Raw genomic sequence first — 15,560 nt, forward strand, 5'->3', positions numbered from 1 at the left:
CAAAGGAAAGACCGGTATTTCAGGGGCAGATTGCTGAGTTTTTTAAATTTACACAAGATAGAAGCCAATTCCAGCCGTTTAAATCCATGCCAGCCAATTACACCCAAATTACCATACAACCCCTGGTACATTTTGAAGGGTGGGAGGAAACCGGAGCTCTCGGGGAAAGCCCACACAGACGTGGGGACAACGTACAAACTTCTTGCACACTGCACCAGATTCAAACCCCGGACGTTGCCACTGTAACAGCATGGCGCTAACTGCTACCCTAACCAGGTCTCCAAGATCTCCTAGTGAGATCCAGGAGGAACACCAAGCAACAATGTTCCTGAAGCATAGCCAAACCTTTATCTTCTCAATGCAAATTCATCGATGAACTTATTGAGTTATCGCACTCTCCCTCTCTCTCTATCCTGCTATTCTCCTCTTTCCCTCTCTCTCTCCCTTCTTTCTTCTCCCTCTCTACTTCTCTCGCTCCCTTATTCCCTCAATCTGTCTCTCTCAATTTTTCTCATTCTCTCTCTTTCATTTTCTCTCACACACTCTATCTCAATCTCACTCCCTCTCTGTCTCCACCTCTCCTCTTGCTCTCATTCTCTTTCTCTGGTTAACTGGTGGCAGGAACGGGGTGGAACTGACCAACAGACCCCGGGTCTATGAGCTGAGCATGCCTGACGATGACCAACACATGCTGAGGATTGTGAAGGTGGGCAAGGCCGACGTGGGAGAGATGGTGGTTGTGGCCAGAAACCAGCATGGACAGGACACCTGTCGTATCCTTCTCCACCTGGCAGGTGAGAGGGTGCTGCACCCCTTGCAGGGGCTCTGAATGTACTGTTGGGGGTGGGATCACAGAATCTGTCTACTGTGTAAGCTCTCTGAGGAACACCTCATAAACAAAGGATCTATCTGGATTAGGACTGAAACCAAAGCCTTCTGATTCAAGGACAGTAGCTGGTCCTGAGGCCACTTTTACACCGTTCCCTTTTGGGCTTTCGCTCAATGTTCCTGGCTGAGTAGAAACTTCCTTGGCTTTTGTTTTATGCTGCCTTGGTCTCTTAGTACTTGCTTTTTCCATTTTTAGTGAAAAAAAATTATTGATTTTGAGATTTTAACCGTCTTTTTGACGCTCTTCACGGACAGCTCAACCAAAGCACGTCTGTCTAAGTCCTTTGCATGGCCACCCCCCCCCCCACTGCATTTTTATGACCTTAACATTACCTCCGTTTCTGTCCCCACAGATGTGGCCCGACTTGTTGAGTACATCCAGTGTTTTCTGTTGACTTTAGGGTCTTGGTGGACCCTTAACCTCCAACTCACACTCTTAACGCGTGTCTTTGTGTTTCAGAGGCCCCGCGGTTTGAATCGATCATGGAGGACTTCGTGGTGAGGCCTGAGGAGACAGCCAGGCTTGCTGTTGTGGTGGAAGGGAAGCCACTGCCAGATATTAATTGGTACAAAGTAAGTGCCTGGATCCCATGAAACCCAGCTCAGAGTGAGGGGAGAGGGTGCGTAAGGCCAACCTAGAGACCCATGAACAACAGTTGCAGGTGACTGAGGCTTGTTATTAAATCACTGAGGTTTTCAACCGCACCCTCCTTGGCCCATAAGCCAATGACCAACAACCTCTCAGTCCCACCCACAAAGGATTTCTAGTCAATGGTAGATCACTCCTCGGTCCCACCCAAAATGGCCTACTGACCAATGGGTAAACACTTTGCAGCCCCCACCACTACCCAATGACTGATCACCTCTCACCTATTTGGCCAATGACTTGCCCTCTATGGCCATTCTGAGTTCCCAGTTTCTTGCCATTTCAATTCCCCTTCCCATTCCCACAAAGACCAGTGTGTCCTCGGCCTTCTCCGCAACTGAGGTGAGGCTAATCAGAAACTAGAGGAGCAATAGCCTCTTGCAGGTGGCCAGAATACCCGACTCTAAAGCCGCCTATTCTACCCCTACGTGGCTGTCGAGTGGCCAACTGAAAGTGGAGAACCCAGCCAGGAGGAGCACTTAGGTATACCTCAGGTGGGTATATTTTCCGGCTTGGAGAATCCCCCGTTGCACCTGCAAGCAGCAGTGGGACTACGGCCACAGTCTACATGAGCCCGGTGTTCGCTCAGACGCAGATCTCCTTCAGCCGGCACATTCAGGTGACAGAAAGGCGGCCACCTGAAAGTCCCAGCTGCACTCCCCCAGCCACCCACTCACTGCCAATTTTTGACCAACTCATACTGACTGATCAAATCATAGTCTTGCCCACCTTGACCCTCCATGCAGCACTTGACCAGTTCTCAGCCCCATCCAGACTGATCTTCCGGCCAAGAATTCACCCGTCTCTCTCCCGTTCTCTCTGAAGGATGACACCATGCTGGTGGAGAGTAACCATCTGTCATTCGTGTACGACGACAGCGAATGTTCCCTGGTGATCCTCAACACCACTGCGTCTGACAGCGGAGTCTACACCTGCACAGCTAAGAACCTGGCTGGAGTGGTTTCCTGCAAAGCCGAGCTGACTGTGATGAAGGGTAGGGCCTGGCACACAACCCAGACACACTAAAACATTCAGTCTGTGGACTTCAAATCGGGCACACAGATAACCAGCTATCATGGTAATCTGAACTAGTCATACGGATAACCAGTCCATGATAACCTGCCATCGTGGTAACCTGAACTAGTCACACAGATAACCAGTCCGTCATAACCAGTCATCGTGGTAACTTGAACTAGTCATACTGATAACCAGTCCGTGATAACCAGTCATCGTGGTAACTTGAACTAGTTGCACAGATAACCAGTCCGTGATAACCAGTCAGCGTGGTAACCTGAACTAGTTGCACAGATAACCAGTCCGTGATAACCAGTCATCGTGGTAACTTGAACTAGTCATACGGATAACCAGTCCGTGATAACCTGCCCTCGTGGTAATCTGAACTAGTCATATGGATAACCAGTCCGTGATAACCTGCCATCGTGGTAATCTGAACTAGTCATACAGATAACCAGTCCGTCATAACCAGTCATCGTGGTAACTTGAACTAGTCACACAGATAACCAGTCTGTGATAACCAGTCATCGTGGTAACCTGAACAAGTTGCACAGATAACCAGTCCATGATAACCAGTCATCGTGGTAACCTGAACCAAACACAGTAGCAGAGTGATAACTATTTTCTCTAGGGGTTAGCGGTGTTAACCTGTGAGGAGAAATTAAGTCACCAGGGACTGTACACAGTGGAGAATGAGAGGGGATCTTTCAGAAACATGTAAAATTATGGAAGAAATAGATAAGATAGTTGAAAAGTTGTTTCTACTGATAGGTGAGACCAGAATGAGGGGACATAGTCTCAAGATTCAGGGGAGCACATTTAAAGGCCCTTTCACCTTGTGTCCTGCTAGATTGGCCATTCAGTGTCCTGGGATAGGAATAGGGGGTTTTGGCTGTTCACACTTGACCACTCCTAACTGGGACACCGAATGCTTTCACACTTGCAAGGACCCATCCCCGGGGTTAGGACTGTTCTTCCTTCCACTGGTGACGTCATGACACATCGAGTGACGGTGAATTATGATCTTATATTTGAACAAAATTAATCATGCCTAATTCTTTGGCTTGGCTTCGCGGACGAAGATTTATGGAGGGGTAATGTCCACGTCAGCTGCAGGCTCGTTTGTGGCTTACAAGTCCGATGCGGGACAGGCAGACACGGTTGCAGCGGTTGCAGGGGAAAATTGGTTGGTTGGGGTTGGGTGTTGGGTTTTTCCTCCTTTGTCTTTTGTCAGTGAGGTGGGCTCTGCGGTCTTCTTCAAAGGAGGTTGCTGCCCGCCGAACTGTGAGGCGCCAAGATGCACGGTTTGAGGCGATATCAGCCCACTGGCGGTGGTCAACGTGGCAGGCACCAAGAGATTTCTTTAGGCAGTCCTTGTACCTCTTCTTTGGTGCACCTCTGTCTCGGTGGCCAGTGGAGAACTTGCCATATAACACAATCTTGGGAAAGCGATGGTCCTCCATTCTGGAGACGTGACCTACCCAGCGCAGTTGGATCTTCAGCAGCGTGGATTCGATGCTGTCGGCCTCTGCCATCTCGAGTACTTCGATGTTGGAGATGAAATCGCTCCAATGAATGCCTAATTATAATTAAGCTTTATGTTCAGCATAATATGAGCCCTTCAGCCCCTGTGGTGGTTGTGCCGACCTATTTAAACCTTTATAAAGGATCATAGGAAAGTCCTAGCAATAAATAGCAATAGCGGACAATTTTTAAACAGGTTGGGAAAGTTGGTGGCACTATCGTGTACAATTTATAAATACCGTGGGGATAAAGCAATAGTGAACCTGGCCTCCCAGAAAGCCATGCAGCAGAGAAAGGGCAATATACCCGGCTGCAAACACAGAGCATTCTTGGAGAGGTTTCTCTGCTGCATGGCATTCTGGGAAGTCAGGTCCGGCAATGCTTTTTCCATCAGTCTTTATTAATTGTGCTCTATAGCAGTTTTCAGTTTTCCCACGCTCTTTAAAAATTGTCCGTTATTGCTATTTATTGCTATTTATTTCCTCTTTCTCTCTCCTGCAGTGTTTTTTTTCCATGATAAAGTTTATACCTTCATTTTAATCTTTTCTTCCTTCATGTTTTCTTCCTGCACTCACACAAAAACAATCCCATAATGTAATTGCCTGTTTCAGGCAATTAATTGCAACGCCGGCATCTGCAGACACCGAGGATTGGTCTAAGGGTCGAGGCCGTCATTCCCCGGTGTGAGATGATGTATCTGACGCTGGTGTTGAGCAGATTTTACTTTCACACTGGCCACTTTAAAGGCTGATTGGCGTTGGATTCCTGGGATCACTGGCAAGTGTGAAAGTGGCTGAAGACACAGCTGAGAAGGGACATCTTCCCCCCAGACAGCAGTGAATCGGTTAAATTCTTGACCCAAGGAAGCAGTAGCAGCTGCCTCGTTGAATATATTTGGGGTGGCACAGTTGGCATAGCGGTTAGTGCAGCACCCTTACAGCACCAACAATCGTGACCTGGGTTCGAATCCCGCGCTGTCTTTAAGGAGTTTGTACGTTCTCCACATTGGTTTTCCCCCAGGGGCTCCGGTTCCTCCCACTGTTCAAAATATACCAGGGGAGGGTGGGGGTGGGGGGGTAGGTAAATTGGGTATAAGTTGGTCAGCACAGACTTGTGGGCCAAAATGGCCTGTTACCATGCTGTATGTCTATTTTAAAATGTATAAATTTAACATTTAAGGCAGTAGATCAATTTTAGCATGTAAAGGAATTAAGGTTCATGGGGAAAAGCCATACTAGGGGAGTTTAGAGTAATGGGGATCAGGAGCTGAGTCCATGGCCAAATCAGCTATGATCTTGTTGAATGGCGGAGTAGGCTCGATGGTTCCTGCTCCTAGTTCTTATGTTAATAAGGGCAAATGCGACACTGGCCTTCATTTCAAGTGGAATTGAATATAAGAGCAGGGATGTGATGTTGGAGCTTTATAAGGAACTGGTGACGGAGTATTATGAGCAGTTTTGGGCTCCTCATTTCAGAAAGGATGTGCTGACATTGAAGATGGTTCAGAGGAGGTTTACTAGGTTGATTCCAGGAATGAAAGGGTTATCATATAAGGAATGTTTGACAGCTCTTGGTTTGGCCTCATTGAAATGTAGGAGAATCTTATTGAAACATTTTGAATATTGAAAGGTGTGGACAGAGTAGACGAGAAAGGAGAGTCTGAGACAAGAGGGGATAACTTCAGGTTTTAAGGGCATCCGGTTAGAACTGTTACAAGATCAAACCAGCAACCACAAATAAGGCAGATCACACGGGGGTAAAGATGAACCATTACTTTATTAACAAAAATTCACCTTCAAACTTTAATTCAAAATCCCCCCTTTTTATAACAATGCCCACTGGTTACTATACAAATTCCTATAACAGTGTAAAACTAATAAATTCTCCAGCCTAAATATAACATATGTAATTAAAGTCAAAGTTATATTTCCAACAGCCCACAGAAAAACAGACACAAAACAAACACAAAACACACAAGACTCAGAAAACTTCGATCTCAACTGAAGCAAAGATCATAAACAAAATTCAGTTTGTTTGGTAAACTAAAGCCAAACGATCTTAGAGAGAGAGAGAGAGAGAGAGAGAGAGAGAGCACAAAATTTGAAGTGGTCTTGTGTTGCTTGCAGAGAGAGGAACCACTAGCTTGGTCCGGATCCTTCTGGCTGCCTTCGGAATGTTCATCCCTTTTAAAATGCCCAACATTCTAAACTGTTCCAGGCCATGACTCCTGCTCTGGGCCGTCTTCCACTCCACAGCCTCGTCCAAGTCCAGAAATTATTTTCATTTTTCTGCACATGCTCAGTCCGTCTCCCACTCTCTCAGCAGTCCACCTTCACCTTTGCTCCCTAAGGCGAACTGTCACTTTTTAACATAAAACCACACAACACATAGTCCAATTCACAACACAGAACTCTGTAACACCTCCCCTGCTAAAAAAAATTGGTTCACAAGAACCAATTTTTTACAATTAATGGAAGTATTACATAAATAAAATAAAACAAACACTCCATTTTTTTACAATAAGTATGTGATTAGATTCATGTCTACCCAGATTAACAGCTTGACAAACAATCTGCTATTACATTATCTGTCCCCTTTATGTGTCTAATAATTAAATCATACTCTTGTAATAGTAAGCTCAAATTCAATAACTGTCTGTTCTTATTTTTCATTTTAGACAGAAAAAATAATGGATTATGATCAGTATATATTATTAACAGTTTTTGAGCAATACAAATATACACATCAAAATGTTGCAACGCTAAAATTAGTGTTAATAACTCCTTCTCAATGGTTGAATAATTTTGTTGATGGTCATTAAACTTTTTTGAGAATTATGAAATAGGATGTTCTACTCCATCACCATCCTTCTTCTGTAACAGTACAGCACCAACCGCTTCGTCACTGGTGTCCACGGCTAAAGAGAATGGCTTTTCAAAATCAGGGGACACAAGTACAGGCTGATGGCATAAAATGGCCTTTAACTTCAGAAACGCTTCCTGGCATGCATCTGACCAGATAAATTTTTCTTTCTTTCCAAGTAGTTTTGTTAATGGGAGTGCAATTTCTGTAAAGTTTTTACAAAATCTACGATAGTAGGCAATCATACCTAGAAATCTCTGAAGAGCTTTCTTATTACCGGGGATAAGGGAACACAGTGACAGCCAATACTTTTGCTCCAACCGGTGCCTTCTGTCCCTGTCTTACCACATAACCCAGATAAATTACAGTGGCATGTCCAAACTCACTCTTCTGCAAATTCACTGTGAGGTGTGCTTCCACCAGTCTCTGAAATAACTGCTCTAATTCAAGTATGTGTTCTTCCCATATATCCGTACTAATTACTAAATCATCGATATAGGCTCCTATGTGCTCTAAACCCTGAATTACTGCATTAATCATTCTCTGAAATCCCGAAATAACATTATACTCATACAATTCCAAAGGTTGTAACAAATGCAGAAATCTCCCTGTCTTTCTCTGTCAAAGGAACACACCAGTATCCTTTTAAGAGATCAATCTTTGTAAGAAACTTAGCCTTCCCCACTTTATCTATACAATCATCTATTCTGGGAATAGGGAACACATCAGTCTTTGTCACCATGTTTACCTTTCGATAATCTGTACAAACCCTAATTGAGCCATCTGGCTTAGGCACCAGAACACAGGGTGAACTCCAATTTGAACTTGATTTTCAAATTATGTCATTTTTAAGCATATAATCCACCTCTTTATCCAACAATCTGTTCTTTTCCTGATTAACTCGGTAAGGATGCTGCTTAATAGGCTTAGCATCACTGACCTCCACATCATGATAAGCCACAGTAGTTCTTCTTGGAACATTTGGGAATATATCCTTAAATTTCATAAGTAATGTCTTCATTTCTTCCCTTTCTGATTTAGTCAAATGTATTAACTTGGTGTCTAAGTTTTGCAAAACTATAGAATTTCCAGTCTGGGGCTTATCACTTTCTGTGCTCCATGACCTTCCACGAAACATCTCCTCCTTACTTTCCTCTATAACTAGCACCTTGGTTGGAATTCTAGTCTCCTCCTCAGTCAATTTCTCAAAGTAAGGTTTAAGCATGTTCACATGACAGACCTGTGTCTCTCTTCAACGATCAGGCATCTCAATGACATAGGTGACCTGGTTAATTTTTGATTTCATCTTATATGGTCCTGAAAACAGAGCTCTCAAAGGGTTTGACTGCATTGGAAACAAATCCAATATTTTGTTGCCAGGTTTAATGTCCCTAATTTTTGCTTTTTGATCATACCGAATTTTCATTTTTCCTTGAGCAGTTTTTAAATTTTTCCTTGCCATGTCGCAAGCCTGATGTAATCTGTTTTTAAATTTGAAAACCTAATCCAACAGATTTGATTGTATATTATTATGTATCCACTGTTCCTTCAACAATAGTAATGGACCCCTGACTTCATGACCAAACACCAACTCAAATGGACTAAAACCAAGAGACTCCTGAGTTGCCTCTCTAACAGCAAACAATAACAAATGGATTCCTTCATCCCAGTCCTTATTGTTTTCCACAAAATAAGCCCTCATCATATTTTTCACAGTTAAATGGAACCTTTCCAAGGCCCCTTGACTTTCAGGATGATAGGCAGATAACACAATTTGATGCGCTCCCAATTCATACACCACCTGTTGAAATATTCCAGACATAAAATTACTCCCTTGGTCCGATTGAATTTCCCTTGGTAGGCCAAACAGTATGAAAATTTTAGCATAGCCTTCACAATCATCTTTGTTTCTCAGGGGAATAGCCTCTGGAAACCTTGAAGCTGTGCTCATGAATGTTAACAAATATTCATTTCCCACTTTGGTTTGGCAATGGGCCAACACAATCCACTATCACTTTTGAGAAGGGCTCCCTGAAAGCAGGGATGGATTGTAAAGGTGCCACTGGTGGTCCTTGATTAGGCTTGCCCACCAGTTGACAAGAGTGACAAGTTCTACAAAAGTTCACAACATCCTTTCTTAATTTCAGCCAATAAAACTGTTTCCTTATCTTTTCTACCATCTTCTTCACTCCAAGATGACCTCCTAAAGGTGTACTATGAGCCAACTTTAATATTTCATTCCTGTAAGTTTTGAGAATTACAACTTGCCTTATTGCCGCCCAGTTTTCACTGGCAGATATCACTTGTGGTCTCCACTTTCTCATCAATATTCCATCTTGAACAAAGTAACCTACTGGCACAGTTTCAATTTCCTGGTTAGACAGAATCTTATCTCTTATCCCAGCAAGATCAGAATCATTCTTTTGACTAGCTATTCATTCTTATCTTGACAACAGCAAAGATGGATCCTTATGTTTGTCCTCAACGCTCGTCTTCACTACAGGATCATCACAGACTTTCTCGACCTCTACCTTTTTTTCTTGACATGGCTCCAGTAATGGCACACGCAGGGTAGATTTCCAAATCCTTTTCGGACTCATAAACCAATGGCTTACTTGTGAGTTTCACCGCAGGTATGACTTTACCCTCTGCTAAATCATTCCCTAACAAAAGAAAACTCCATCCACCGGCAGACTTGATCTTATTCCTATCATAACCGGACCATTAACTAAGTCTGAGTTCATCACTATTCTATGCAAAAGTATAGACTCTGCTTCATTAATTAAATTCACATCTCCAGTATTGGTCTCCTCACCAAAATTCAAAATGTTGTTTAATACAAGCAACTGGGCTGCTCCAGTATCCCGCAGGATTTTAACTGGCACTTGATTGGATCCTTCTTTAACCGAAATGAAACCTTCAGTCATGAATGGTTTAAAAATATCCCTAACTTTCTCACTCTAAACACAGGCATTTGATTCCACCCTTTTCTCTTTCTTCCTTTTCAGTCCAGGACAATTTGTTATTATGTGCCCTGGCTTCTTACAACAGTGGCAAATAACACTCGAAAACTTTCCCTTCACCCATTTCTCTTCCTCTCTTCCTTTAACCTCATTTCTAGATTTTCTTTCTACTCTACTTGGATTATCAGCAGTATTCCTTTGAAAGATTTTCCCTGGTGTCCTCTTAGGCTTGTGGGTTAAAGCATATTCCTCTGCAAATTTAGCCATTTCTTGCCAAGTTTTTATATTTTTCTCTGCCAAGTACACTTGAATATTGTCAGGAACACAATTTTTAATCTCCTCAATCAGAATGATTTCCCTCAATAAATCAAAGTTATTTTCTACTTTCATTGCGGCACACCACCGATCAAGACACACAACCTTCCAATAAGCAAATTTCAGGTAAGATTGGGTTGCTGCTTTGTTTAAATTCCTGAACTTTTGTCTATAGGCCTCTGGAACTAGTTCATAAGATCGGAGTATAGCCTGCTTTACAAATTCGTAATCAGCTGCTTGTTGTACAGTGAGACACAAGTACACCTATTGGGCTTTCCCTTTAAGAACACTTTGTAGCAGGAGCGACCACTGGTCTGGTGGCCATTTTAAATTTATAGCTACTTTCTCAAAATGCTGGAAATACTGGTCTATTTCAGCTTCCTCAAATGGAGGAACTAACCTCACTTCTCTACTGACCAGAAACCTCTCCCCCTGACCAGCACGTGGGTTTTGGGTTTCACCCTTTCCTTGGGTTAGGGTCTGCCTCAATTTAGCTAGTTCTAGCTCAAGTTTCCATTCTTTCTCTCTCTCCTCCCTTGAGTTGCCTTTCCTCCATTTCTGCCTGCCTTACTGCTTCCCGTTTGACTTTCCTTTCTCTCTCTCTTTTTTCCTCTAACTCTCGTTTTCTCAAAGCCAACTTTACTTCCTCTGAAGTTTTCTCCTTTGGAAACTGTTCTAATGCAGCTTCTTCAAATACCCCCTTTCCTACATAGTGCTTAACAATCTTTTGGGCAATTTCCTTTTTTTTTCAACCCAGTTCTTACTGTAAGAAGTTTTAACTTGCCAACTATAACCATCAGTTCTGACTTTTGAGCCATTTTTAAATTAACCACTGAAGGGTTCGCGATGAACTGGTCAATATTCATAGTTGCTGGTTTTTCTGCTGGTCATTTATACACTCACCGTTTATTTTTAATTTCAAGCTAGAATTTGAGTCAAACTCATACCACTGATAACTAAACGCAAGTCAGTCGCCCCTAAAGGTTCCAAATTGGTTTGATCCCAGACGATTCCCCCAAATTATGTTACAAGATCAAACCAGCAACCACAAATAAGGCAGATCACACAGGGGTAAAGATGGACAATGACTTTATTAACAAAAATTCACCTTCAAACTTTAATTCAAAATCCCCCCTTTTATAACAATAACAGTAAATGAGGCTATCCAAGTACCTATAACAGTATAAAACTAATAAATTCCCCAGCCTAAATATAACATATGTAATTAAAGTCTAAGTTATATTTCCAACCAGCCCACAGAAAAACAGACACAAAACAAACATCAAAACACACAAGACTCACAAAACTTCAATCTCAACTGAAGCAAAGATCATAAACAAAATTCAGTTCCTTTGGTAAACTGAAGCCAAAAGATCTTAGAGAGAGCTTAGAGAGAGAGAGAGAGAGAGAGAGAGAGAGAGAGAGAGAGAGAGAGAGAGAGAGAGAGAGAGAGAGAGAGCACAATATTTGAAGTTGCCTTGTGTTGCTTGCAGAGAGAGGAACCACTGGCTTGGTCCGGATCCTTCTGGTTGCCTTCGGAATGTTCGTCCCTTTTAAAATGCCCAACATTCTAAACTGTCTTCCAGACTATGACTCATGCTCTGGGCCTCCTTCCACTCCACAACACCCCAGTGATGGTTTATCGTCCAAGTCCAGAAAATTTTAGATCATTTTCTGCACATGCCCAGTCCGTCTCCCACTCTCTCAGCAGTCCACCTTCACCTTTGCTCTCTAAGGCAAACTGTCATTTTTTAAATATAAAACCACACAACATATAGGTCAATACACAACACAGAACTCTATAACAGAACACAGATGCGGTGGAATTTCTTCAGCCGGAGACAGGTGAATCTGTGGAACTTGTTGCCACAGGCGGTTGTGGAGATCGGGTCATTGGGGGTATTTAAGGCAGAGATGACAGGTTCTTTTTTTATGAATATTTAATTTAAATTTTATGGTTAAACAAGTATGAAGAATTAACCATTGCAGGTACATAGAATAAAGCAAAAAAAGAATCATTTGATACAAGTTGTCCTTGTTTCCAACTGACCCCCAAAATGAGTCCCCAGAATAGAAGAAGGAAGATAGAAAATAGAAGAGAAAGTAAATAAAAAGAAAGAATCGTGAAAGAAAGAGGAGCTGGAATTCAGTCCACAAAGTCTAGTTCTTCATCTTACTTGGATGTCAAATATGGGAAAGAATCGAGAACAGAACGAGTATCTAAATATTCAACCTTGTGTTATGCAGATGTGGTCGCCACACCTGCAGAAACATATATTTCTTCCTTAAATTGGAAGTAATTTTCTCCAGGGGAACACATTTCCACATTCCACTGGGCTTATGTCCAGAGGGGGACCAGACTTCCATGTAACCGCCGTTCATTTCCTGGGCACTGCCAATGCAGCTTTAAGAACTTCTGACTGGTACTTGGACAGCCTCATTTAGGTCTTATATCCTAAGAGAAACAATGCTGGACTTTGTGGCAATTGTTTCCCAATGATCTGGTTTAGTAAAATTCTTAAACTTTCCCAAAAGTTACACTTTAGTGCATGAGCAGGTGGAGTGTAAAAAGGTTCCTGTTTCTTCCCTACTCCTAAAACATTTTCCCGATATATTGGAACTTAATTTAAGCAACTTCTGCGGGGTAAGAAATAGCTGTTGCAAAAAAATTATATTGCATCAATCGATATCTTACATTAATTATACCAGTCATGCAGTCCTGACATATATCAGACCAGGTCTTATCATCAATACTAATATTCAAGTCTGATTCCCATCTTTGTTTTGATCTCTTTCACTCCCGTTTGGAAGTGCCTGGTTGAAGCGAAGAATATATAATGGATGTAAACTTCCTCGTGATCCCCTTTCAAATCAGAATCTCCATTTCACTGAAGTCTGGTAACATCATGGTCGGCCCCGAATCCAGCTTTGAATTGAAAGTAGCAGATGATTGTGTTATTGTGAATATTGTATTTATTTTTTAACTGTTCAAATGACATTAATTGCCCTTGTACATAACAATCTTCTACAAATCAGATCCCTTTACGGGACATCCATGTAGAATTTTATTATCCATGTTAAAGGAATTGATCTATTTTGAATCAAGGATGTTTTTTGAGTTATTTTTTCTTTTTGATCCAATTTAATTATTCAGTTTATGCCAAATTCAAAATATGCATTATTAATGGTGCTTCCTTTCCACCAGAAATAGATTTAATGTCCCATTTATATATAAAATCCTCTTCTACCCTCTCTCTGACTTTGTGCAGTCCAATTTCCACCCATGAAGGCTTGTCTCTTCCATCAAAGAGGGAAGGACAAATTTCATCTGGGCCTCCAATAGTAATATTTAAAATTTGGGGGAGATTGATGGGCTCTTGATTAGTTGGGGCATCAAAGGTTATGGGGAGAAGGCCGGGCAGTGGGACTTAGTGAGAAAATGGATCAGCTCATGATTGAATGACTCGATGGGCTGAATGGCCTATTTCTGCTCCAATGTTTTCTGAACAATGTTGGAAAAGGATCGACTGACCATTTCTCTCCACGATGCTGCCTGACCTGCTAAGTCCCTCCCGATTAACTATAACCACTCATTGTAAATCCCATAACCAGGTGTAATCACCACTACAGAGGTTTCTTGTCATGCTTCACACGGTGAAGACCATAACCAGTCCTTGTGCTAAGTACTCTCTGCGATGGTGGGCCCCACTCTGTGAGGCGGCTGAAACTTTCACAACCCTGTACAGCCAGGGGGTGCCGAGTGGAGGCTCCACCCCAGCTTCCAGCTGAGGTCCCCACTCCCCAGTCCCCAGCCAATCCGATTCACCCCAGAGGCAATGCAGCAGGCACTAGGTGCCACTGCAACATCCCCGCTGCAGCACTGATGACTGCACTCCAGAACAAACTGCACCTCTATCCTAGCTCTTCCAGTCCAGTTACAATACTGGCATCTCCTTAATGAGGGGGAAGATTGCCAGGAAGGCATAATCCAATCTGGATAATTACTACCCAGTTTATCATTTATATTAATGATTTGGAGAAGGGGGTGGTTAACTGGGTAAGCAAATATGCCGAAGTTACAAAAATAGGGGGAGTGGTGGATAGTGAGGTAGATTTTCTTGGATTACAGAAGGATTTGGTTTGTTTGGAAGAGTGGGCTGAAAGGTGGCAGATGGAATTCAATGTAGACAAGTGTGAGGTGTTGCATTTCGGTAAAAATAACCAGAATAGGACATATACAGTTAAGGGGAGGGCATTGAGGCACGCAGAGGAGCAGAGAGACCTGGGGGTTATGGTACAGAGTTCACTGAAGGTGGATTCCCATGTAGACAGGGTAGTTAAGAAGGCATATGGTATGCTGGCCTTCATAAATCATAGTGTAGAGTATAGGAGCTGGGAGGTGATGCTGCAGATGCTTAAGGCATTGGTGAGGCCAGGTTTGGAGTATTGTGTTCAATTCTGGTCTCCAAATTATAGAAAGGATATAGATAAGGTGGAAAGGGTGCAGAGAAGGTTTACAAGGATGTTGTCTGGCTTACAGCATCTAGGAGACTGGGGCTTTATTCATTGGAAAGTAGATGGTTGAGAGGGGATTTGATAGAGGTATTTAAAATTATGAAGGGAATAGATAGACTCTTTCCCCTGAGGGCAGGGGAGGTTGGAACAAGAGGGCATAAGTTCAGGGTAAGGGGGTAAAACTTTAGGAGAAAGATTAGAGGATGCTTCTTCACTCAGAGAGTGGTGGCAGAATGGAATGATCTTCCAGAGGAGATAGTTGCAGCAGGGTCCCTTCTGTCATTTAAGAGAAGGTTGGATGTGTACAAAGAGCGGGAGGGGGGAGCTAGTGGAGTTGTTCAAGTGAACTGGTGTGGACTCTTAGGGCCGTTATGGGCCTGTTTTTGTGTCATATGTGTCATATGGTCCTTTTACCCTCAATCGTCAGCAGAGGGGTGGAAGCTGCCATATCTCAAAGAAGAGCTCAGGCCCAAAATGTCGGTTATATATTTTTACCTCCTATGGATGCTGAGAGACCTGCTGAGTTCATCCACCATTTCTGTGTTTTATCTGCCACTGGCTTTGCTAATAGCCCACACTCACTCACCTCCAACCACCTCACTGATGCTCACCGAGTCACAGAGTTGTACAGCATGGAAACAGGCTCTTTGCCTCATCTCATCCACTCTGAACTTTTCCCAGTCTCAAAACAGACATCAAATATGTTGTTGATTGCAGGGAACAAGAGGAAACTGTGACTGAGAGCAAGAGATTTCTCTGAACGGCGCTGCAGGGGCTGAGAAAGGTGGTAAAGATATCAGTCACAGAACATCTGTCTGTAACTCCGATAATAA

At 42.8% G+C, this 15,560-nt stretch overlaps 1 protein-coding gene across 7 annotated transcripts in view; it reads left to right on the plus strand.

The window, feature by feature from the left end:
* Positions 1-15,560, plus strand: part of spega (striated muscle enriched protein kinase a) — a 341,612-nt gene that overhangs the window by 242,400 nt on the left and 83,652 nt on the right. For all 7 annotated transcript variants that reach the window (XM_069936009.1, XM_069936006.1, XM_069936008.1 and 4 more), the window contains 3 exons: positions 622-794; positions 1,349-1,461; positions 2,360-2,528. In XM_069936009.1, the coding sequence (XP_069792110.1) occupies positions 622-794; positions 1,349-1,461; positions 2,360-2,528 (455 nt within the window). The remainder of the gene's footprint in view (positions 1-621; positions 795-1,348; positions 1,462-2,359; positions 2,529-15,560) is intronic.

The sequence above is a fragment of the Narcine bancroftii genome, chromosome 4, assembly GCF_036971445.1.
Source record: "Narcine bancroftii isolate sNarBan1 chromosome 4, sNarBan1.hap1, whole genome shotgun sequence".
Classification (NCBI taxonomy): domain Eukaryota; kingdom Metazoa; phylum Chordata; class Chondrichthyes; order Torpediniformes; family Narcinidae; genus Narcine; species Narcine bancroftii.